Below are 27,360 nucleotides of genomic sequence, written 5' to 3'. Positions count from 1 at the left end.
CTGATGGATAGAACATCCCAAAGCTGCTATCTGAACAACAGGGGAATCCTAATATGATTACAAGCATGAAGATAAACCAAAACAAAATGTCAGTGGAAAAGAATGAAAATTTGAAGGGAAAAAACACAGTCCAAAGGACAACTTATACCAATGTAAGCAAACATAAAAAACCAACACACAAATCACTTCACACTTTAATCTGTAATAAAATCTGAATAACTCAAAGTACAAGCAGCACAAAGGTACATGAGTTCAGCTCTTGAAGACAGAAAATAAATATACACAACACAACATACAAAGTCCTTATTTTGGTTTTTAGTCTGAGCTCCTTATCAGTAGCCTGGCAGACTTTCTGACATCATAAAGGTATGTACCCATGAATGGCAGTCATAAAAAAAAACAACTGTTGGTGAATTATATAATCTAGGAGTCTTGAATTGATTCTTTTTTTAATACCCCCAAATAAAAGCCCAAATGTGAGAATAAACTCACAATATCCTGTACTGCTTCATTCATTCATTCAATAACTAGTTTCTGAATACATATTATGTGCCATGCTAGATATTGTGTCCTTGGTGAGGACAAACTTGATTTTACTCACTGTGTAGCATTTAGAATGATTAGAGCAAGTATTATCTTACACTCCTATCTTATCATGTGATCTAAAACAAGTAAGGGGCTATTCCTGGAATCTTATGGAGTTTATCAAACTCTGTGAAGCACTAAATCAAAGTAAAAGTTTACCAAGACTTCAAGTGAAAATTAATTGAAGTTCTTTGAAAGAAAAGTAAAAAACATGAGCTTAAATGAGGTTATAGCTACAAAAGTGGAGATATAAATGAATCTGCCAGCCTCTCATTTCATTCAAAGAAGAGAAAATAAAGAAAATGTTAAACAGAAGCGCATGAATCTTTTAGCAAAATGTCTTCCACCAAGTAGTTCATTACAATGCCAAATACTGACTAGTTCATAAAATTATTTTCCTCTCCTAGGACAGTTTGATTTTACAATCATCTTCATGGAAGAATATACACAAAGAGCGAAGATGTATATTGAAAATGTAAACTATTAATAACACACAAAAAATAAAATCTCTATGCCCAAGCTAGAAGCAAAGCACAAATAACACTATGTCTACACTACTGGGAAAGTCTGCCCTGCCTTACTAAATCCTTTATAATACTTTGTAGAATTTTAAACACCAACGAAACACATTTAAACTGTTGGTCTCACGAATTGTATTCTTTTAGAAACATACTGGCTTTTAATAATCTTGACTACACTTTCATAATGAAACTTGGCATCCTTCATGTAAGTAAGTCTTAAAGACAGAGGACTGATAAGAGTGGATATCCATCTATTCCTAGGAGTCCATAAAGATATCATCATGTTCGCAGAACTAAAATCACTAAAGGATTTTTGGCAAACACAAAATTACGAATAATTTTTTCCCAAAAGTAATGGTAAAGCACACATTTTCCCAATGTGGAAACAGACAATTTGTTGAGATCCAAACACATACCTCATACTCAGCTGTATTGACTGTTAAGGAAGGAACCAGAGAAAACAGTTCACTGAGGGTCTTCAAAATGAGAGGTCTTGTGTCACAACTCAGCTTTGGGGAGAGAGCATTCCAAGTGGAGCGAATACAAACCACCTGTGAAGCAAACACAAAAGTCAATACCTAACAAAATCCCAGCTCATCTGAAGCCATTAGTAAAGGGTACTGTCTTTTATTATGAGGAAATTTAAGAATAAGAACTCTTAGAAGATAGGATTTGATAAGTTATCACCTCTCAGAAGAAATTATATAAACTAACACAAACTGTTGTTGAAGAAGATCCAGCCTGCCTCCCACAACTGCTTTTTTATAGTTTTATTTTGGTTAACCAAAAAAATAAAACTCTCTCTCTCTCATGCATGAATACACAGATTAGCTACACAGATTAACTCCAGATTAGCTACAAACATTGCTGAATAGCCATTCTCAGAAAACAAAGACAGGTAAGATAATGCTAGTACATTTCTAAATCCAAGTATTCACAATTTTTTATAGTTTTCCATCTTGCTGAAACTATATTACCACTCAGAAAATTGAGATGTTAGTAAATACAAATAAAACACTCTCAAACCATCTTACAAATTTCTAAATGAGGTAGGCGAATTATTTTGTTATTTAAAATAGTAACTTAAAACTTTGTTTTAAAAGTCATTTCAGATTTTAAGAGGCTGTTAAATGATAAAAATTAAACTAATAAATGTCATTTCTAGCTTGATCCAATTTCCTTAAACCAAGTATTCTTAGGCCATTTCAAGATCTGATTTATGGATGTTCAAATATCTTCTTAAGTTCAATTCCAACTACAACAGATGATTTCTTCACTTACAGATATTTTACTAAAACTTTAAAACTCAGGCAGGAAGAGTGACAACACACATCAATTAGAGTTGGACAAGGATTAATCTTTCTAAAACACTACAATCTTTTATCTTAAGCTTCAATTAACATACACAATTTATTTTCATATACTAACATAAACTGGGTTCCCAGGTAGCTCAGTGGTAAAGAATCTGCCTGCCAATCAATGCAGGAGACGCAGGCTGGATCCCTGGGTGAGGAATATCCTCTGGAGTAGAAAATGGCAATGCACTCTAGTATTCTTACCTGGGTAAATCCCACGAACAGAGGAGCCTGGCAGCCTGCAGTCCATGGGATCGCAAGGAGTTGGACATGACTGAGTGACTGAGCACACACACTAACTCAAATTATTTAGGAAACACTATATAAGGTAAGTGAATAATATATACTTAAGGACACAGATTAAGGAAAGACTCAAATATAGCAGAAAGTATTTCAGAAAACTTGGGATTCAGTGCTTTTGCTCTTATTTTCCACTTTCCATGAAAGAGCAGAAAAATGCTCTTTGACTTGGGATCCACTACAAATTTGGATTCCACCATCACTAAGGGTTTTACTATCTGTCAGGCATGACATTAGGCACATTTATACAAATATTACAAAACAACAATATTTGAAATTAAAAAAAAAAAACAATCCTTTAAAAGCTACCAACTCAACACAGAGTATATACCCAGAGTAGGATACAGCACTAAGAGGAATAATAAAATATAATCTAACCTTCAAAGAATTTACCACCTTATCGGAAAGAAAGAGAAATGTACGTAACTCTAAATTATTGGAAAACAAAAGGTACATGATAAGATTTTGAAATATTTCCAACAGAAAATAGGCTTAGGAGGAATCCAGGTAGGAAAGCTATGTCAGTGAGTGGGAGTCATCAGAGTGTCAAGAGGCAGAAAGTCTAGAGATAGGACTTGAAGATGGAATGGAAAGAAATCAGGCAGACCTTTCACAAGGAAGTGGAAAGCATAAGCCAAAACACAAATAAAGCTAGTTGTAGGCATGCATGAGTCCTGGTGAAGAAAGGCTGGTGTAGATCAAAGAGCACCTAGAATAGCAAAGCAGTTTGGATCAGAATCAAAAGGAAAAGGAAGCCTCCAGAGATTTCTGAGTTGGGCAATAAACTAAATTCAAAGGTTATTTTTGAAAGATTCTTCTGGTAGTCTGTAGTCAATCTCAAAGCTGTCATGGACTTCTCTAATTCTTATTTCTCCCTAGTCCTTCACATAGAGCCTCAAAAGTTTTCCAAAAAGCAAACGCTCAATATAATGATTATCCATGCCTTCTCCTTATTTTAAATGCCTATTTAATTCCAACCTTCTTTGTTTCAAAACCAAGTTCACATCTCAATTCTACAATTAACTTTTCTCTTACAATTCAGGCCTTATTTTATCCCTTTCTTTCCTCTAACTTCCAGCATTTAAAACTCTATACTTTCCAACTTAGCACTTAATTATATACTGCCTAGTATTGTTCACTATTTTCATGAATATAAATTGTCTTCTCAACTAGATATTGAGCTCCATGAAGACAATGACCACATCTTCTAGTTCTCACTCCCTGCTCATCTAGCACACTAATAATTATATCAGATTACCAGTAGTTATCAACTACTGATGATACTGGAACCTGAGAAATAGTAAATCTGAGATAGAAAAGGCAAGAATTAAAAGGTCTTGGACAATGAATTGGAAAGTAAGATGATTTGGGCCTAGAGACCTGGGTGAATAAAAAGCAACTTAATAAAACGGAGGGAAAGCTGGAAGGAGCATCTTTGCAGGAAATGAGGGGATGGATATGTTTTACTGGAGTTCAAGGAAAGACATCCAGAGAGAAATATTCTGCAGGCATTAGGGAAAAACTCAGATGTAAGGCTGGCTAATGACAGTTTTGTCATTTAAACATTTGTATATATCAAAAGCCAGGAAGAAGTATAGTCTCATACATGTTCTAATGCACTTTGCAGATCAACAAAAAAGATGCCTGGCCACCAATTATGGAAGTACAAAAAGGGGCCTTGTCTTTTCCATAGTGGTGAATGGGGAGTGAGGCTACATCTTCCAAGTATTTTCAAAGGTTTACACATTTTAAAAGTCTTGTAAAGTTTAAAAATAAAATAAAATTAAAAAAAACTAATACAATTATGTAAAGTTTAAAAATAAAATAAAATTAGAAAAAAAAAAAAAAAAAGTCTTTTTCCTAAAAAGTTTGGAAACAAATGCCTGAAATAGTACTCTATACACAGACTATGAGAAGACATTCTAGCATCTCAACAGTGAATTGTGCCTTAATTGTAAGCAAGGTATACCTGCCAGGAATTATCAGTAAATCTAGGCTTGCTCATACACAATCAGGAGCAGGGAAGTCTTTAATAAAGAATGCTGCTTTCTCTGACCTTCCCAACACTGGGCCATTCTTGACTAGATCTTAGAGATCGTCTGACCCTGAGGGCTCCTTGGATTCAACCTATTACCACCTTGCTATGTCCATCTCCTAGAACCTTATGGATTTCATCCACTAGCCTTATGATCTGTCATAATATATCAGATGAGCCAAGTTCATGGTCCTGGTCCCAATGGGCTTGTTTTACCTTAACAATTCATTACCCAATGACTTGTCTATTTTCAAAATACAGATTGACGTCAGGCTCCAACACATAATGGGCGACACTTGAAATGACTGATAAAGAACATTTTTTATATACTCTTGAGCTGAAATGGAAAAATTGAGAGTAGGGGTAATTAGCCAGGGCCAGAAATAAAAAGGAAAATACCTGCCCTATGGTACTAAAAGGAGGTTGTCAGTTTCCGTAACCTAATTGCTTGAGTTTAAATGCACACATGGAAAGAGGAGATACTGCCTTTAGCCTATAGCAGGTAGGGTGTTGGAACAGAGACCTCCACATAAAGCCAGCATGAAGGGCTGTACCCTTAGTATAATGGTTGGACTAGAAACCACTGAGCTGAGAAATTAACATAAAAAATGGCAGTGAGGTGGGGGCTCCTGGATCACTCTTGGAAAGCACTCCCATAATATATATTCCAAATGATTTGCACAGAAAAATAAAATAAGCCCCTCTAAAAATAAGTTTATAGCTTTATTCATTATAATATGATTAACACAAACGCAAACAATTGTCAGAGCTAAATGGTAGAAAATACACGCTATCTATAAAGGAGTAAATTAGAATAACAACAAACTTTTCAAAATTAACAAGACCAAATGATCATGAAATAAGATCTTAAAAGTGCTGAGGAAACTATCAGCCTACAATACTAAACCCACAATTCAACAGTAATGTTAAAACAAGCAAAAACAAAATAGAAGGAGCAATACCTAGGTATTATATTATGCAGATACAGCATATGAATATTTACAAACAAGCGACTCAGAATATCTTGCTTAGTTTGTCTATGAGATTTTGGAGAATTCATTCCGAGTGCTAACATTATGCACATTTTGTTGCCATTTCTGTTTCTTGGGGAGAATGACACTTTTCCATGTTATTCTTCCATAAGAACCTTAGCAACACTAAACAGCACAGATTAAGGAGACCCAGTGCAGCATGATATACTGGAAAGAGCTCATGACTGGACTTATAAAGCCCAGGTTCTCCTATTTGGTAGTTGTGGGACTATGGCAAAGTCATTAATCTCCTTCAATCTGTTTCCGCAGCTGCAAAACAGAAATAATACTACTAACATCTGCTCCATGTACAGCACAAGGTTAATAGTAAAGGCAATATTGAGGCAACTGTATGCAAACACGCTTTATACACTGTAAAAGAAAGTTATTGACGGAAAAATAATGAATCATAAAAGAATCAGGGTCTTTGCTTCAATTCTTGTGCCGTAAGAATGCATTTGTTCCTTTGCAGAGGCAATAGATGCCTATTACTCTAATTTTACCTCCAAAAGCTATTTCTAGCAATTCCAAAGAACAGCCTACTCCTTTTGTCCTGGTGTTTTACTCCAGCAGAGGGAAAGCTTTATAAAAACCTTTAGGCTATGAAAACCGCCTTATTTGCCCTTTTCATAATGAAGGTAAAAGAAACTGCCTTCACAATTAAGAGGACTCGAGTCATCATCATGCAGTGAAACCCTCTTAAGCTAATTCAGCCCACACAATTCATAAAACAGGACACTTCTGTTACCAAAATACAATAACAGGGGCTAAGAGAGAGTTTAAGGAGACACAATCAATGGAGCAGAAACAATGGGAAAAATAACATTCTTTCTAATCCTAATAACATGGGGTTAAAGGTTATAAGTATTAAAAAATGACTAGCACAGGTTTATTTAAGCAACTTCACAGTCTTTTAATGTCTGAGTCCAGGGTATTATCAAAGCAGTGTTGTAGAAAACAATAGGAATAAATATTGAGTTGCCTTTTTAAAAGTCTCTTATAATGTAAAGGGACAGTATTTCTGATGATTAGAGTTGCTCAACTTCTATCCTGTTGTGGCAAGTAATAGAATGACATATATCTAAATCCCAAATTGTGGTATAGTGAATAAAAAATAAGTGTGCTTGATGGGATAAAACAACTGTCATACTAACAATCCCTAACATCACTATACCATTTCCAAAGAAGGCAAGACCGAGGTCTTCAGATTGTTCCATATTTCTGAAAAACTGGCAGTTTGCAGTACAGACTTATATATATATATATAAGTAGATTATATAGATATATATAATTCTTATATCTGCATAGAAGAGGCTGGAACTGTAGAAGTGATTCAAGTACAAACAAGTATTTATTAATACTAAACAGACTGATCTAGATATTAAGTCACCCAGAAGATTCACTATGCAGTGGCCCAGGATTTTAGGTTTCTCTTTTATTCCCCCTCGTGAGCAGCTGCAGCATCCCCGAGACACCTCCCTAAAGGGAACAGTATCTTCCAATGCAAACTCCATTGATTTCTCTGCAGGAACAGAAAGAAATGACACAAAGAGCTCCCTGCAGGGACGTTCACTTTTCAGTTTTGCTAGATTCTGTCTGAACTAATTATCTATTTCATGTCGGACATTCTTCTGGCATGAACTACCAAATTCACAGTAAGATTGTGTCAGAAATATTCTTTGACAAGAAAATGATTAGTGCTTTATTCCTCACAAATAACCAGAGGGAATTTTTCAAAAAGGCCAGTTCCTTCCCCTGTTCAGATAAGTGGAATTTAGACTTCAAGGTAAAAAAGAAAAATAATAGAAATTCAATCAAAATAGCTTAAAAAAAAACACCCAACTGCTTAGAAGTTGTTTAGCAGATAAAATATATATGGCTATATAATAACTACATAATCAATAAACATACCCCAGGAAAACAATACTGCACAAAGCTGAAAAAATTCTGATGTAACTAAAGTGAAAGTGAAGTCGCTCAGTCGTGTCCGACCCTCAGCGACCCCATGGACTACAGCCTATCAGGCTCCTCCGTCCATGGGATTTTCCAGGCAAGAGTACTGGAGTGGGGTGCCATTGCCTAAATTCAGGTGTAACCAAAGAGTTTCCTGTAGGGTCTCAAAGAAAATACTAGCCAGTGACATCATAAGAGTTTAGATTGAACAAGTTACAACATGGATGAAGCTTTAAAACGCCAGGCTAACTATGGAGAACAGTGGAGATCCCTTGAAAAATTAAGAATAAAACTACCATATGACCCAGCTACTGGGCATATACCCTGAGGAAATCACAGTTCAAAAAGATACAAGTATGCCAATGATCATTGCAGCATTATTTACAATAGCCAGGACGTGAGGCACCCCAGATGTCCATCAACAGATGAATGGATAAAGATGTGGAGGATCTACGCATATATCTATGTATATGGAGAATAATTGCTTTACAATGTTGTGTTGGTTTCTGCCACACCACAGTGCAAGTTAGTCCTAATTGTGCATGTGTGTGTGTGTTCTCTCCCTCTTGAGCCTCCCTCTCCCCTCCCATCCCACTCTAAGTTGTCATGGAGCCAAGCCGGGCTCCCTGTATTATATAGCAGATAGATACATGTATATATAGCAGATATATATAATGAAATATTATTCAGCCATAAAAAGGAATAAATCTGAGTCAGTTCTAGTGAGGTAGATGAACCTAGAGCCTGTTACACAGAATGAAGTCAGTCAGAAAGAGAACAATATCCCATATAGTGCATATATATGAAATCTAGAAAAACAGTACTGATGAACCTATTTGCAGGGAAGGAATGGAGATGCAGACATAGAGAACAGACTGTGAACACAGTCGGGGAAGAAGAGGGTGGGACGAACTGAGAAAGTGGCACTGACATATGTGCGCTATCATGGGTAAAACAGCCAGCTAGTGGGCAGCTGCTATATAACAGAGGGAGCCCGGCCTGGCTCCGTGACAACTTAGAGTGGGATGGGAGGGGAGAGGGAGGCTCACAAGGGAGAGAATACATACACATGCACACACACACACATTAGGACTGATTCACACTGTGGTATGGCAGAAGCCAACACAACATTGTAAAGCAATTATCCTTCAATTAAAACACACACACACACACACACACACACCAGATTGTGTGAAAGAAGCTAGTCACAAAATACAACACATTATATGACTCCATTTATACAAAATGGAAAACAGGCAAATTTAGAGTAAAATTATTGATTGTATAGGGTTGGGGGCTGGGGAGGGATAAAGGCACTGTGTGATGATAGCTAGGGGGTACAGAGCTTCTTTTGGGAGTGATGAAAATATTCTAAACTTGAAAGTCATGATGGTTGCAAAACTGTCAATATATTAAAAATCATCAAAGTATAAACTGTAAATGAGTGAACTGTACTATTTGTGAATTTTATCTCACTAAATCTTTTTATCAAAAAAAAAAAAGATTTCAGATTTCGTGTGGACCTGTTTGACACCAGGGAAACAGATATTTTGGTATCAGAGAACTCTAAGCTGGAGCCTTACCTGTGCCATTAATTAGCTAAATGACCTTAGGTTTTCCTCCTCTGCAAAATGAAGGGTTGTGCTTGTACTAGGACTCTCTGGAGAAATAAAACCAACAAAAAAGAAAAGAAAGGAGGGAAGGAAGAAAGATAAATAAAGATAGGGAGATGGATAGACAAAAAGATTTATTAGAGGAATTGTCTCAAGCAGTTTTGGAGGTCAAGAAGTCCCACAGTCTGCAAGCTGGAGAACCAGGAAAGCAAGTGATGCAAATCAGTTCAAGTTCAAAGACGTGAGAACCAAGTGGTTGCAGTGTAAGTCACAGTGTCTGCAGGTGCAAGAACCAGGAGCTCCAAAGTTCAGGGGCAAGAGAAGAAGGATGCCCCGTATCAAGAAGAGAATTTACCCTTCCTTTGCTTTTTTGTTCCATTCCAGCCATCTTTGGATTAGTTGATGATGCCACACTGTTAAGGGCAGATCTTGTTTCTAAGCCTAGGATTCAAATGCTAATCACTGTCAGAAATGCCCTCACAGACACACCCAGAAATTATGTTTTACCCGCTATCTGGGCATTTTGAAGGCCTCTCAAGTTGGCATAGAAAATGTGCTATCACAGTATAAAAAGATTGAAAACAAAATACTCATCAATAAAAGACTGGGCAACATATGAAAATGCAATATACGATGAAATACTATGTAAGTGTAAAAAAATGTATATACATATTGCCGGGGGGAAAAGTACACACTATATTAAGATGAAAAATCAGCTTATAATACATAGTATGCTCAATAAGGGGTGTTCCCCAGTGGCTCAGACAGTAAAGTATCTGCCTGCAATGTGGGAGACCAAAGGTCAATCCCTGGGTCAGGAAGATCACCTGGAGAAGGGAATGGCAACCCATTCCAGTATTGTTGCCTGGAAAATTCCAGGGACAGAGGAACCTGGTGGGCTGCCATCTATGGGATCACACAGAGTTGGACACGACTGAGCGACTTAGCAGCAGCAGCTAGTTTCTGGAAGCTGCCAGTACTCCGTGGGTCATGATTCCTTCCTCATACCAACACACCACCTTTTATTCTGTTTCAGTTGTCACGTCACATTCTCTCTTTACAGTAGTTAAATCTGTCTCCTTCTTAAAGGCACACCTGTGATTACATTTAGGGTACCACACAGACACGGTATGGACCTAACAGAAGCAGAAGATATTAAGAAGAGTTGGTGAGAATACACAGAGGAACTGTACAAAAAAGATCTTCACAACCCAGATAACCACGATGGTGTGACCACTCACCTAGAACCAGACATCCTGCAATGTGAAGTCAAGTGGGCCTTAGGAAGCATGACTACAAACAAAGCTAGTGGAGGTGATGGAATTCCAGTTGAGCTATTTCAAATCCTAAAAGATGATGCTGTGAAAGTGCTGCTCTCAATATGTCAGCAAATTTGGAAAACTCAGCAGTGGCCACAGGACTGGAAAAGGTCAGTTTTCATTCCAATCCCAAAGAAAGGCAATGCCAAAGAATGCTCAAACCTACTGCACAATTGCACTCATCTCACACGCTAGTCAAGTAATGCTCAAAATTCTCCAAGCCAGGCTTTAGCAATACGTGAACCGTGAACTTCCTGATGTTCAAGCTGGACTTAGAAAAGGCAGAGGAATCAGAGATCAAATTGCCAACATCCAATGGATCATCAAAAAAGCAACGGAGTTCCAGAAAAACATCTATTTCTGCTTTATTGACTATGCCAAAGCCTTTGACTGTGTAGATCACAATAAACTGTGGAAAATTCTTCAAGAGATGGGAATCCCAGACCACCTGACCTGACTCTTGAGAAACCTATATGCAGGTCAGGAAGCAACAGTTAGAACTGGACATGGAACAACAGACTGGTTCCAAATAGGAAAAGGAGTTTGTCAAGGCTGTATATTGTCACCCTGCTTATTTAACTTATATGCAGAGTACATCATGAGAAACCCTGGGCTGGATAAAGCACAAGCTGGAATCAAGATTGCTAGGAGAAATATCAATAACCTCAGATATGCAGATGACACCACCCTTATGGCAGAAAGTGAAGAACTAAAGAGCCTCTTGATGAAAGTGAAAGAGGAGAGTGAAAAAGTTGGCTTAAAGCTCAACATTCAAAAAACTAAGATCATAGCATCAAGTCCCATCACTTCATGGCAAATAAATGGAGAAAGAGTGGAAACAGTGGCTGACTTTATTTTTGGGGGCTCCAAAATCACTGCAGATGGTGATTGCAGCCATGAAATTAAAAGACGCTACACCTTGGGAGACAAGTTATGACCAACCCAGACAGCATATTAAAAAGCAGAGACATTACTTTGCCAACAAAGGTCCATCTAGTCAAGGCTATGGTTTTTCCAGTAGTCATATATGGATGTGAGAGCTGGACTATAAAGAAAGCTGAGTGCCGAAGAATTGATGCTTTTGAACTATGGTGTTGGAGAAGACTCTTGAGAGTCCCTTGGACTGCAAGGAGATCCAACCAGTCCATCCTAAAGGAAATCAGTCCTGAGTGTTCATTTGAAGGACCAATGTTGAAGCTCAAACTCCAATGCTTTGGCCTCTTCATGTGAAGAGCTGATTCATTTGAAGGGACCCTGATGCTGGGGAAGATTGAGGGCAGGAGGAGAAGGGGACAGAGGATGAGATGGTTGGATGGCATTACCGACTCAATGGACATGAGTTTGGGTAAACTCCAGGAGTTGGTGATAAGTAGGGAGGCCTGGCGTGCTGCAGTCCACGGGGTCGCAAAGAGTCGGACATGACTGAGTGACTGAAATGAACTGAACTGAACAGGTAGTCCAGGATAATCTACACATCTCAAGATCTTTAACGTCATCATGTACACAAAATCCTCTTTATTATATAGGGTAACATTCATAGGTTCCAGAGATTAGGACCTGGATATCTTTGAGGGTCATTATTCAGCCTACAGGAATGATTTTAAAATGCTTTCATAGTGGTAGTTGATGTACAGCTTTATGAATCTACCAAAAAATCACCAAACTGTGAACTTTAAAAGAGTGAATTTTATGATATGTGAATTATATCTCAGTAAAACTGTGACTTTCTTAAAAAGACACGGTCGTCAGAAAAAATATAGCTATTACACAGCTCAAAAAATAAGAGGCAAACAATTTGTGTGTAGTTGTGCTCAGGCATACCATAAAGGAATGAAGAAAATTCCATAAAGTCAAGGTTAATAGTGCTTCAGATAAATCTTTCAACAACCCATATATGGAATCAGCATGTCTAGTAAAATGACATAACCACATATACATATATGCATATAACTGTACACATATAAATGTAAATATATATTAAATGACACAACTACATATTTCTATATATGTGTATGTATGTATACATTTTATAAATTTATTTAATACATATGCATAAACTGCAACAGACTATTATATTCTAACACAGGAGAGATGATGGTACAACCAGTTTACTGTGGAACTCCCATTTTTCCTTTGGGATACCTGGCTACTCTGGGTGACATGTGACCATCTGATGGAAATACAAGTAAAGAAACCATCCATCCCTATATTAAATGTTACGAGAGCTTAATTTTACTCTCTTTTTTGAGATAAACGATAAATAAGAAATATTCTAATATCTTCTTCCCGTACCTCATGGCTGGACTTACACACAAAACATTTTAGAGACTGCTGCTCTTGACAATGCTCCCAAACATCACTGAATACCAGAGTCACTGAGGAACTCATTAAAAAATAGAGAGCTTGGGTTTCATCTCTAAAGGATTCTGATTTTGTAGCGCAAGTTATCCACAGAATTTTGAAGACCACACTAGACATCACTGCCATTCATTTTTCAATAAAGTCCATAATGTGGACAGAGTAGTTGAGCCAAACAAGTGAAAGTGAAGGAAAATCACTTTCACTGAAGCTATAAGTGTAACATGATGAAACAAAGTCAACGATACTCTTTTGTTTGACCTGTTTTCAACAATTTCAGATCAAAATCATGCAACCCTGTGAATCACTGAAGCAAGTTAATTGTTCAAACAACCACTTATATAAGTAGAGGCAGTGTGCCATGGCCCTGAAGCAAAAGGAATGGTACCTCTGAGAATATCTTACTCATTACTGTTGAATTAGAATCTAGAGCAACAGGTTTCATTATGCTACTATGAGAAGATCTAAGCCCAGCTTTTAATAAAGCTCAAAGACCTAACAACAGGGCCTACATGGGTATGAAGTCATTTAAATCATCAAAGATAAGTAATATATACTGCAAACATGAGAAGAGCATTAGAACAACATCGAATTAATAGTACAGTCCGTAGACTTGAACAAATCCTTTTCTGGTCAACTTTGCAAAGTCTTTCAAACTTAAAATTAAAGAATCTTAAAACAAAATGTATATACTATCTCCTTTAAATACGACTTCTGGATTTGGAAGCATGTTAAAGAGGCATTCCAAGTAATTCTGTACCTATATAAATATTTACCAAAAGTTTACTGACTTAATTCCCAATACTTCCCAAGCCTTTCACTAACACATGATTTCAGTCATCTAATCAAAGTGAAGTCTAACCTGGAAATGTTAGTGTTTCTGGAAATGAGTCTCTTCGTGATATTTTATCTTGGGAAATGAGAAGGTAAGATCAACACATTTAATGGATAACCAACAAAGACCTACAGCATAGCACACAGAACTCTGCTCAGTGTTATGTGGCAGCCTGGATGGGAGGGGAGTTGGAGGGAGAATGGATACATGAATGGCTGAGTCTCTTCCCTGTTCACCTGAAACTTCACAACATTGCTAACTGGCTATACCCCAACACAAAATAAAAAGATTTTTTTTAAAAAAAGGTCAACACATTTATATAGCATGGAGATAAGTTTAATTACCACAGGTAACAATGACACTTTTTATAAATAATTCTAGGTTCACATGGGTATACGATGAATAAGTGTTTAAAAATTCTAGGTCACTTAAGGGTATATGTGAATTTCTTAGAAGGTACCAAAATAATGTTTTCCATCACGTCTCAAAATCCATAAAGCCTTTCAAACGTGTAATGCCATCTAATCTACAATCCTCCTTCAGAGACCCCCTTTCTACATCCTATGTCTCCATTTACCCCAGAAAAACCCACCCCTTGTATAAGCTTAAACGATATATTTTATTCACAGGAATGGCAGAATGGCACACAATTAGCATCCTTTTAGTCATGTCATTATTTCTAGCTCAGTGGCGTTTATTCAGATGAGCACAATTTGCAACCACTGAGCCCCGCTCTTCTGATGTTAACTGGCATCATTAAAACCCTCCTAGTGTCCAGTTCATTTGATCTTTTAAAGAATACCCTAGGTTTGTGACTGAGCCGGAAACTCACGGCTGGATACCCTGAACAGCGTTCATGTTTGGTCACAGACTACTCACATCAGTTAATAATCCTTAGCAAATTCCACTTTAAGAGGGAAATCTTTTCATACAAAAAAATTTTAAATACAAAATAAAACGGAATTAAGCGGAAACGGAATTAAAATAATGAACAGGAGGGAGAAGGGGTTCCTAAATGTCATAACTTAGAAAGCTGAGATTGTAAAATGTTCAGAGTGAAGTATCTAAAAGATCACACCAAATCTAGGTACAGAAAAGGTCAGACAGAGGAGAGAGGATGGGATCATAAGCGCAAAATCAGGAAATGATAAAATGCCAAGACTTCAAATTTAAAATTTTCTCTAAGTTTGATTTAGTGTTTGACTTTGCATAATCTACAAATACGGTCTATAAAAAACTGAAAATGACCAATTAACTAATTATTGAAAGCTGAAGTCTTTTCTATTTAAACAGGAAATGTCAGTATTTGAATTTTCCCACACATTTCACACATGTGTTCAATAGTATTCCATTATACAACTTACTACAGTCAGTTAAAATTTTATTTTGAAAATGAAAAACCATACTTAAAATCTACTTACAGCGTGACAAAGTAAATGTTATAATATCCACGAATGTTTAATAAAAGGCAAGTTCCTGCTGTCCCTTTATAGTTAAAAATAAGGCCAAACTACAACTTTCAACTGTAAAGAGTCATTGTGTAGTACATAAAAAGCTCAGCGTGGAAATAGATTCAACAAATGTACAAAAAGCGTTTTCATGCCCAGGAAGAACTGAAGGCATCAAAAAACATGCCCCAACTACAAATAATATAGAGCTCGGTTCAAAAAGACAAGCAAATTCCTTGCCTAATGCATAGCAAATTAAACTTAATCAACTCCTCTGCAAGGTCGAACGGGCAATCCACCTTTAAATGTCCCCACAAACAAAACGTAAGAACAACAAAAGAGGTTCCAGAGAATAAGTAATAAATACTGAATCCACAGTAGGTGACAGAACCCTTACTGTACACAGCTGAGGAAAATCTGCCATGGAACAATGTATCACATTTCCATATTAAATTATATTTACCACGCTGAAAGATGCTTAAACAAAATGCAGGACTTCTACTGGCCATTTTAATACCACACTGACTCCCTAAAACTTCCAAACCCAATCCCGTTGAAAACCTGAGTCCCATTGAAAATCGTTCCCACCCCATGGAGCCCTGAAGGAGCAACTAGACAAAGAGTTGGGATGATGGGAGAGGGCAGGGAGAACTACCTTACCCCATGATTTCAGAAATAAATCAATAAAAGAGGGTAGAATAGCCAAAACATAACCTTGGCATAGGGTATTTCCGGGAAAATCACTTCAGTGACAAATGGCCTGGAGTGAACTCTTCCAGAGGTCAAGAATCCCCAGGAAAGGGCCCTCCCCTCCTTATCTATTGCTCAATTGTACAATACTCCGCTTTGAAAATATAACACCCTCTTGGAGCTAGGCGAGATGAAAGAGCTTTTCTTCATGATCCTGCAACGCCTATTAATTTTTGCTACAAGAGACTCACAGCTGATTAAGAAAACAGGGTTAGCACTGCCTCACATTCCCATCTCAAGGACTTAAGAGAGAAAAATCTTAAAAGTGAATGAGCCCTCTTTTTCAGTACAATGTACTGATTTTCATTTATGCACACACCAAAAGCTGTTTCTCCTCCAACTGTGGGCAATTTGTTTAGACTGGAAGTCATTTTCCTCCTTGAAGCATCAGAGGCAATGTTACTAGATTCCTATGCGGTTAAAGAATTAAATTTCAGAAAAACTATGACTCATTCACCACCACCCAGAGCACAGATTTAGAAATCAATGGCTGAAGAAGCAAAACTTGTACTGTCCCCAAAGTACATTCACACTTCTCCCAAGTGGAAAAGCAACATGATACAGTGGAAAAGCACAAGAAGTATACAGAGTATGTGAATGTCTACCTTATCATGTCAATTTGGATGTTACTTTGACTTGCCAGGCTCATGAGCAAATAGCACCTACATTACAAGATTACTATGAAGTATAATACAGACTATAATGGACACCAAATGCCAAACATATTCACTAGCATGAAAATATGCAGCTTTAATAGTTCTGTAGTATTAAAGTATAGCAACACACAGCAAAAAGTACAGATCTTAATTGTATATTTCAATGAATCCTGACAAATGTATACACTATTGTAACCACCACCTCCATCATGAAACACACCACGGAAATATGTGAGCTACATATGCAACTTAAAATTTTCTAGTAACCACATTTTTAAAAAGTAAAAGCAGACAGATTAATTTGAATTACTGTCATTTTACTTAACCCAATCTATCCAAAACATCATTTTAACATGTAAAATAACCTAAAAATATTGAGATATTTTATACAATTTTTCATACTAAGATATCAATCTGCTGTCCACTTTACACTTAGAGCACAACACAATTTGAATTAGTCATAGTTCAAGTATCTAACAGCTCTTAGATACAGACCACAGTCCAGAAGATTGCCTCTTGCCCCTTTCTTGTCTACCCTTCTCCCCACCCCAAGTCAATTACCATGCTGATTTCTATCCTCATAGATGAATTTTGCCTATTCAGGAATTTCATAAAAATGAGATGTATGGACTTTTTGTGACTGGCTCCTTTCGCTGAGCATGCTTCAGAGATTCATCCATATTGTTGCAAGTAGCAGTGGTCCTTTCCTTTTTATTGGTGAATAGCATTCAAATGTACAAACATAATACCCATTTGAGTTGTTTCCAAATATGTTATAATCGTTAAGCTGAAATGAACACTCATATACAAGTCTTTTTGTGGATATGTATTCATTGACTCAGATAAATATCTAGAAGTAAAATGCTAGATCATAAGTATACATTCAACTTTATAAGAAACTGCCAAATATTTTTCAACAATGACTGTATCATTTTATAGTTCTCCCAATAGTGTAAGAGATATCAAGTTACTTTACACCTTCTCCAATGTTTGATATCATCAGTCTTCTTTTTTTTAAATTACTGATTTCAGTGGTGTGTACGTTTCCCAATGACCGACAATGTTGACATTTTCCCATATTTATTAGCCAATCATATGACATCTTTTTTAAAGAGTGGTTTGGAAAAATGAAGGGAGAGTTGTTACATGGGCAAACTGAGATTACTTACATGAAATTATTTCAATGATTAAAATAAGGGACATAATTCTAAGGACTACCTGAGTCAAGCAGAAAATGTCAATCTAAAAGCCAAGAGAAGTGCTGCAAATTAAAGTACATGCTTCTCAAAAGGTAGCTGTTACTGTCACTTGGTATTAACTTGTCCCTCCCACGTGGAGAACCAGGCCAGGTTCTGCAAGATCTTCCTCTTTAACAAGAGAGGGTAGATATCTGTAATTTTTACTTTTAATTAATATTAGAATTAATTAAAAATATTAGTCCTATGATAAGGAAAGAAAATTAGCAAAAGTTTTTAAATTCTGATTTCTATAAATGTTAGTGATTTATATAAAGACAAACATCCTTAATATCATAAACATTAAACCATTCAGGGTCCTTACTGATTACTGGTCAAAGATGGTATCTACTGGGACTTCCCTGTGGTCCAATAGTTAACACTCTATCTTGCAGTGCAGGGGTCATGGGTTTGATCCCTGATCTGGGAACTAGGATCCCACATGCCATGGAGTAACTAAGCCCCCATGCCACAACTCTCTCAAGCATGGCAATGAGAGAGACCATGTGCTACAACACTAAATCCCACATGATGCGTGATATAGCCAAATAAATAAATATTAAAAACCAAAACCCCTCAAAAAAGCTATCTATTATATTACGACAAGGGCTGTCAACCTCAAAGACAGATAACAAAATCATTTTGAGTGGCAGGCAACAGTGCCCCAGAAAAGTTAGAAAGAAAAAGTTGGTGAGGGCAGCTCCCGATTCCTCTTTTCCCACTGCTGCTGCTAAGTCACTTCAGTCGTGTCCGACTCTGTGCGACCCCATAGATGGCAGCCCACCAGGCTCCCACTAGCCTCCCATATTACAGAACATATTCTAGGATATTCTTATTCTTCAGTGACTATTCATATCATGTACATTTTAGTAAGAATGAAAGTCATAGCTAAAAATACTTCAGTGGCAATGCCTACCTAGGAGTATATCCATTATTCAGGGAGAACAGAAGAAAAGGTATCTGTTGATAGGATATAAAACACAACTGCTTTGGAAAACAGCCTGGCAGCTACTAAAATGGTTAAAAATAATTACATGATCCAGCCATTCCACTCTTAGATAAATACCCAAGAAAAACAAAGAACTTGAAAACGGAAGTTCACAGCAGCATTATTCATAATAGCCAAAAAGTGGAAACACCCAGGTGTGGTGCACGTGTGCTCAGTCGCACCCTGTGTGACCCTATGGACTGTAGCCCACCAGCCTCTTCCTTCCACGGGATTTTTCAGACAAGAATACTGGAATGGGTTGCTATTCCCTACTCCAGGGGATTTTCCTGATCTAGGGATCGAACCTGCATCTCCTGCCTGGGCAGGCAGATTCTTTACCACTGAGCTACCTGGAAACAAACCAAATGTCCATTAACTGATAAATAGATGAATAAAATATAGATGAATGGATAAATAAAATGTCGTATAGCCATACAGTGCAATATTACCTATAAAAAGGAATGAAGTATTGATACATGCTACAACATGGATGAAATCTTGAAAACATTATGCTAACTAAAAAGCCAGTCACAAAAGGCCACATATTGTTTGACTTCATTTACATGAAATGTCCAGAACAGGCAAATCTATAAAGACAGAAATTAAATTAGTGGTTCCCTATGGTGGGGGCAAGGTGTGGGGCATGGGGTGGTATGGAAGGTGTGCAACTTCTTTTGGGGGTGATGAAAATGTTCTAAAGTTGATTGTGATGGTGGATGAACAACTAATATTCAAAAAGTGACTAAATTTCACACTATAAATAGGTGAGCTGGAGAGTATGTGAATTATACCTTGATACAACTGTTTACATAAAAAGAAAGAAAAACTAAAGGTACTGGAGAAGGCAATGGCACCCCACTCCAGTACTCTTGCCTGGAAAATCCCATGGACGGAGGAGCCTGGAAGGCTGAAATCCATGGGGTTGCTGAGGGTCCGACAGGACTGAGCGACTTCACTTTCACTTTCACTTTCATGCATCGGAGAAGAAAATGGCAACCCACTCCAGTGTTCTTGCCTGGAGAATCCCAGGGACGGGGAAGCCTGGTGGGCTGCCTTCTCTGGGGTCGCACAGAGTCACACGACTGAAGCGACTTAGCAGCAGCAGTGATTCAGAGTCTCTTTCTTCTAGTCCTAAATATTCTTTTCCTCTGCCACCTGGTATTGCTGCTTGAGATTTAGAAAAGTATTCCTTTGATGTTGTATCTTTCCTCTGCACTATTTCTGAATTTCAAATACATTTGGTGTACTTAACACAATGCTTTCCCCTACTAGGCTGTGCGCTCCTAGAAAGCTGAACATGCTCATAAATCTTTATATCCAGCGAACCTTGCACAGCCTGGCTTCAGTTTTCAATATTTTTATTTTAAAATTGATGTTTTTGGTGTCCTGCCTAGGGAATTTTTGCCCAGCATGTGCACTGCAGTGGACATAGGACTGGGGGAAGCGGTGCCATCTCTTTTTCCCTTGGTCTTCTCACTACTTCTACTCATCAGAGAATAAATGAAAAACTTGGCAGAACACTGTTGAAAGGCTGCCAACCCTTCTATTTGAACATCTTTTCCAACAGGCAACAAACTTTATGAAATTATGAGATAAACAGGATCCCTTTTACACTTACAGCCCATAAACCCAAAAAGCAAAACAATGACAGCACTTTTTAAGTGTAAAATAAAAAGTATGGATTTAAATATGATCTCAAGTCAACAAGATGGATTTCTAAAACATCTTTTAAAAGCATTCATAATAACAATATACATCAATGATTTTAAAATAAAAATTTTAAATACTTCCACTCCTCTTAAATATTCTCCAAAGCTCCAAAGCTAAGCCTACATAGAGCAAATCCACTGTGAGGAAAAAAATATTCATTTCAGACTTTCCTTTTCCTTATGGGCCCCTCATGGGTAACAAGCAGAATTGTCATATAACAAGAAGAAATGCTGCCCTCAATGAAGTGATGATATAATTGAACTGTTCTCTGTACTAACAAATAACACTGCCAGAAACTTAGGAACAATTGTTACATTACAACTTTCTATTTCATACTCAATAAACGTGGAAAGTTACTTTAAAAATAAGCTAATTATTTATATATGTTAGTGTTAGTTGGGTTTCCCTGGTGGCTCAGCTGGTAAAGAATCCCCCTTCAGCGTGGGAGACCTGGGTCCGAGCCTTGGGTTGGGAAGATCCCCTGGAGAAGGGAGTGGCTATCCACTCTTATTTTTTAACTTTCCATGTTTATTGAGATAGCCAATGGGAATTTGCTGTATGACTCAAGGAACTCAAACAGGGGCTCTGTAATAACTTAGAGGGGTGGGAATGGGCAGGAGCCAGGAGGGAGAGTCAAGAGGGAGGGGACATATCTACACCTATGGCTAATTCACACTGACATATGACAGAAATCAAACCAATATTGTAAACCAATCAACAATAAAAATTAATTAACATTAAAAAAGTAAACTAACCATAAGATCATAAAATATCCATAAAACTCTACAATATTTAGTTCAAGAAAACAATTCAAAAGAAAGGAAAAACTTTACATATGTAATTACTTCTTAGACTAATTATAAAACTTTAGAATCCAATTGAAAATGAATTATTTGATGACATATGATACTTTCACTCAATAGAAAATAATTAAGCCATGAAAACCTGTAGCTACATAAAAAATCACTCTAGTAAAATGTAAATTGAGAAGATGGAAAGTATGAAATATATGTGCAAAGAAAATACAATGGGAAAAATGGAAAAATCAAAATGGTTTTGTGAAATGTGGATGAAGGATGCTTTTATTATCCAAAGTAAATGGGATGTTATTAATATAAAAATCTAAAGTAGGATAAAAACACTTCAAAAAGTCAGATGTGACTGAGCATGCATATATGAAGAAACATGTCAATACATCTTTAAAATATAAAATTCAATAAATAACCCATAAAGCACCAAAAATCAATCTATTTTGGCTCAAATATCTTTTTCATTAGGATCTCTATGCAAAGCCTAAATAATTTGAAATCTTATGCATTCATGTATCATAAAGGAAATAGAGAAGTATGAGGGAAAGAGTTCAAACTTAATGCTCACAAAAAGACTTATCCATTTAATATCAGAACAGGACAAGGGCAATGAACAAAAAGATGGCCAGCAAAAACACAGAGTGACAGTATATGAATTATATCTCAATAAAGCTGTGTTTTTTTTTAAGTGATTAACATATTATCTCTGAACTCAGGTAGACCTGGGTTTGAATCCTGGCTCTACAACATTTTAGCTGGATGACTGGGCAATTATTTAACCTCTGTTAGCCTCCCAGAAGAAAACAGCACCTTATCACATAAAGAGCTTTTTCCCATAAGAGTAAATCATATAATAAATATAATGATTATAGTATACAGTGCTTACTACATAGAAAGCACTCAGGAAATCAATAGATGCTTACTATTATTATTATTAAAATATCTCTAATAGTTTTCCATCTGAAAGCACTCTGCTAATTTCATATAAAAATAAAGGAAATGTCATCTGTGGACAAAATAGCTAAGTGGAACATATGTGTCTTTACTTGATATTTCGCATGGCTTCATAAAAAGCTCTCTTTATAGTAAATGGCCCAGAAAAGAGTTCATGATTTCCCAGTATCCTTTATTTATCCTTTGGTTATAAGGATACTTATCCAGTATCCAGTATCCTTTGCTTCTTAGAAGCAAGAAGACAAAATTGTTTTACCAATCATTCCTGTAGGAATGAAACGTAACACAGCTGACCAGGGAAGTTAAAAGCAACAGAGAAGAAAATATGCAAAGGACCTGAATAGACACTACTCCAAAAAGATACACAAGTGGCCAACACACGTGAAAATATGCTCAATATCACTAGTCATCAGGGAAATGCAACTCAAAGCCATATGTGATAACACTTTGTACTCACTAGGAAGGCTACAGTTAAAACAAAAAAGCAGATAAGCATTGCTGAAATGGGGAGAAATTAGAATATCCACACTCTGCTGGTGTGAACATAAAACAGCACAGCCACTTTGGAAAACAGTTCTGGAAGCTCCTTAAATAGTAAACACAGAGTAACCATATAATCCAGCAATTTTATTCCTAGGTATATATCCCTCAAAAATGAAAACATGTCCATGCAATTACATGTTCACAATATTCACAGCAGCAATATTCATAATAATCAGCAAAAATCCAAATGTCCATCAAATGATGAATGGATGAATAAAACATAAGATAGTTGCATCAAATATTATTGGATCATAAAAAGAAGTGGAGTATTGGTACATACTTTAAAGGTGATGAACCTTATAAATACGTTAAGTGAAAGAAGCCAGTTACAAAAGACAATATGTTGTCTTTCTTCAGATGGAATCCATCCTTTCAATCTCTCACTGGAGACCATGATAAATGATTAAGCAGCAATAATTACAGGTTTAATCTGACCCTATCAAGGACAAATGAGTCTCATAATGACTTTCAAAATTGAAGAGTCTATTGTCAACCTTCGGAAAAAGAGTTAACTCATAACACAAAGGCCAGGATGAGAAAGCCTGTGTGCTTAGTTGCTCAGTGGTGTCCGACTCTTTGCGACCTCGTGGACTGTAGCTCTCCAGGCTCCTCTGTCTATGGATATTCTCCAGGCCAGAATACTAGAGAGGGTAGCCTTTCCCTTCTCCAGGGGATATTCCCAACCCAGGGATCAAACCCAGGTCTCCTGCAATGCAGGTGGATTCTTTACCAGCTGAGCCACAAGGGAAGCCCGAGAATACTGGAGTGGGGAGCCTATCTCTTCTCCAGTGGATCTTCCCGATACAAGAATTGAACTGGGGTCTCCTGCATTGTAGGCAGATTATTTACCAACTGAGCTATTAGGGAAGCCCTCTTTAAATATAGGGTTATCCAATTTACTCTCTTCAAATTGTTTTTAAAAATTTCACAGCTTTAGGTTGTCTTTTCATATTCTTAATTATATTTGATAGCAAAGGATCCACAGAGAAATACAGAAATCACTACCAAATGTTTCTGGGAAGAAGATTCATAACCATGCTGAATATTTTCATTCTTGAAACTCTTGGCAGCCATCAATGCTTCACACATGGTATCAATTAAAAGACAGAATAAATAGCTTCATAGAATTCATGTTGGCTTCTGTGGATAGCATACTGGCAAAACACCAAAAGATTAGCCCAAAATTACTAAATGTGGCCTGGCAAGGGCCACCAAATTTAGTATATTTTACAACTTTAACACACGTCACAGAACATAACAGCAGCAGCTCCACAAATAATGAACACACACATACATACACACAGCTTGGAAAGATTAAGCAAAAGAGAAAGATATATTATTACTATAAGGCCCACCACAGGGGAATAGATTATTTCTGTTTATTTAGATGAACATAGAGTTATTCATTACCAAACATAAAAAAGAACATTCTATTACCAAAATTAACAGTGATGCAGTTTCAACAAATTTACAACTGTAGACATTTTAATATCTATAATGAAAATATGGTAAATAACACTTATTCACAACTAGTAAGTGTCAATAAAATAGTGGGTTCTTCCCCCAAACAAGAAAGACAGATGAAAATGAAGGGATAAAAAATAAGTATCAGTCATGTCTGACTCTTTGCAACCCCATGGACTAAATAGTCCATGCAATTCTCCAGTCCAGAATACTGGAATGGGTAGCTGTTCCTTTCTCCAGAGGATCTTCCCAACCCAGGGATCAAACCCAGATCTTCCCCATTGCAGGCAGATTCTTTACCAGCTGAGCTACCAGGGAAGCCCTATAATAAAATGAAGTTAACTGATTAATGGTATTGCTTTTTGACTTATGAATGCCCATCTTATTATAAAAAGGACTTAAAGAGGTTAGTATATATTTGTTAGAAGGACAATATATTAAATTCTTATCTCATTTGTAACATCTCAGTTGAAATTTCTTTGCAGTGAATATGGGATTTGGATTTTACAGCATTAAAAAAAAGAGGGGGGTAGAGAAAGACAAACACAGTAAGAGAAAGGTCTTTAACCAAGCCAAGGAAAAAAGTATTGAAGTACCAAATTAGACACAGGCCTTTTAAAATAAAATACTTAGAACATGATGCCTCACTTCTATATTTAAAATGGATGACCAATAAGGACCTACTGTATAGCACATGGAACTCTGCTCAATGTGATGTGGCAGCCTAGATGGAAGGAGAGTTTGGAGGAGAATGGATACATGTATGGGCTTCCCAGTGGCGCAGTGGTAAAGAATCTGGCTGTCAATGCAACAGACACAAGAAATGCAGGTTCAATTCCTGGGTCAGGAAGGTCCCCTGGAGTAGGAAATGGCAACCCACTCCAGTATTCTTGCCTGGAAAATTCCATGGACAGAGGAGTCTGGTGGACTCCACAGTTCATGGGGTCAAAAGAGTCAGACATGCCTAAGCACACATACACACATACATGTACATGGATACTTGTAGATGGATGGCTGAATCCCTTCACTGTTCACCTGAAACTTTCTCAACATTGTTTGTTAATTGGCTATACCCCAATACAAAATAAAAAGTTAAAAAAATTAAACATGTTCTTTCCATTAAAAAGATGTTATTTGCTATATAATGAATGCTTGTACCTACCCCACTAAACTCAGGTGTTGACATCCTGATCCCCAAGGTGGTGGTATTAGGAAATGGGATCTTTGGAAGGAGATTAGGTCTTGAAGGTAGAGCCTTCATGCCAGGGATTAGTGCACCTATAAGGAGACTACATAGAGCTACCTTGCCCCTCTGGCTATGTGAAATTACAGTGAGAAGACAGCTATGAATTAGGAAGTAGGCCCTCAGCAGACAGTCAAAGTGCCAGCACCTTGATCATGGACATTTTAGCCTCCAGAACTGTGAGAAATAAATAACTGATGTTAATAAGCCATTCATTATGTTATTATTATAGCAACATGAATGGATTCAGATTGCCAAGAGTGTCTGATAGTGGGCTCAGAACCGTCTTTATGAATAGTGGTTTGGAATGGAGAAAGAGATTTAGGGCTACAGTGTAACAATCTCAAGAGGTCTCCTTTCAATACACAAAAAAGTATCAAAAGCTTTGGCAGGGAACTGATAGGATACCATTTATGAGAAGAAACTCAGTTACTATCATATTTTATATGAGTTTTAGGGGAAAGATGAAAAAACTACTTAGACTCTCCTTGAAGGGATGGACTATAACCAATTTTTTAGGAACAAGTTTGACATTTAAAGAGCACCTATGTGGGCGGATATTACCCATATTACTAGATCTATTTTGTGTGTAATGCCGTTTTACCCTCATTTGAGGAAACAAGGGTCAGAGGGGTTAAGTAAATCAAAGGACACACAGCTAATGACATATATACTAGGTAGACAATATGTCCTTCTAAAAACAAAGATGCTTTCTACCCCTTCAGGCAACATTTTTTATATCCTCAGTACTAACTACAGTTAACAATGATATCTTACAGAAGTGGAATGAGGAAAATCACTTCTTATGAGTTAATAAGCACTTATAGACAACAGAGCCTTATAGAAAGGAAAGGATGGGGAGAGCACAATGGAATGACAGAAAAAATTACTTCCTATGTAGTTTCAGAAACAAGGTGATTTCTGTTTGGAAAAAATAATGACAAGGAAATACTCCCAAATGGTAGAACTATTTATTGTGAAACTAATACAATTATTACAGTGGTACTTTCCAATTCCAGATGACTGACTGAAGCAGTAAAAAACAAATTCTACCAGTTAAAAACAAGTAGATATGGTTACAGGTCAACATACATGAACCACAAATCAAAAACCTACAATAGATACCAAAAACACTAGAAAGAAACACAAGAAAACTACTAAAGAAAATCAAACCATGAGGGAAGAAACAAACAGAAGAAGTGAGCAGAGAACTACAAAACCAATTGGAAAACAAGTAATAAAATGGCAATAAGTATAAGCCTATCAGTAATCATTTTAAATGTTAATAGACTAAATGTCCCAATCAAAAGACATAGGGTGGCTGACTGACTCAAAGAAGACCTGTCTATATGCTACTTACAAGAGATTCACTTCAGAGTGACACATGCAGAGTAACAGCGAAGGGAGGGAAAAGATATTTCATACAATCAGAAACGACAAGAAAGTGGTGTGGCAATACTCATTTCAGACAAAATAGAATTTTAAAACAAAGCTTTTAACAGAAGACAAAGAAGGGCCTTATATAATGATAAAGGCATAAGTACAAGAAGAAGATGTTATACTCCTTAATATATATGTACCCAATACAATACATAAGGGGCTTCCCTAGTGGCTCATATGGTAAAGGGTCTGCCTGCCATGCGGGAAATCCAGGT

At 36.9% G+C, this 27,360-nt stretch overlaps 1 protein-coding gene across 2 annotated transcripts in view; it reads right to left on the bottom strand.

Moving 5' to 3' along the window:
• FOCAD (focadhesin) overlaps positions 1 to 27,360 on the bottom strand; it is a 307,210-nt gene that overhangs the window by 131,046 nt on the left and 148,804 nt on the right. For both annotated transcript variants that reach the window (XM_005898491.2, XM_070375958.1), the window contains one exon: positions 1,523 to 1,657. In XM_005898491.2, the coding sequence (XP_005898553.2) occupies positions 1,523 to 1,657 (135 nt within the window). The remainder of the gene's footprint in view (positions 1 to 1,522; positions 1,658 to 27,360) is intronic.

The sequence above is a fragment of the Bos mutus genome, chromosome 8 (assembly GCF_027580195.1).
Source record: "Bos mutus isolate GX-2022 chromosome 8, NWIPB_WYAK_1.1, whole genome shotgun sequence".
Lineage (NCBI taxonomy): Eukaryota > Metazoa > Chordata > Mammalia > Artiodactyla > Bovidae > Bos > Bos mutus.
This window is presented reverse-complemented; position numbering and strand designations above follow the sequence as displayed.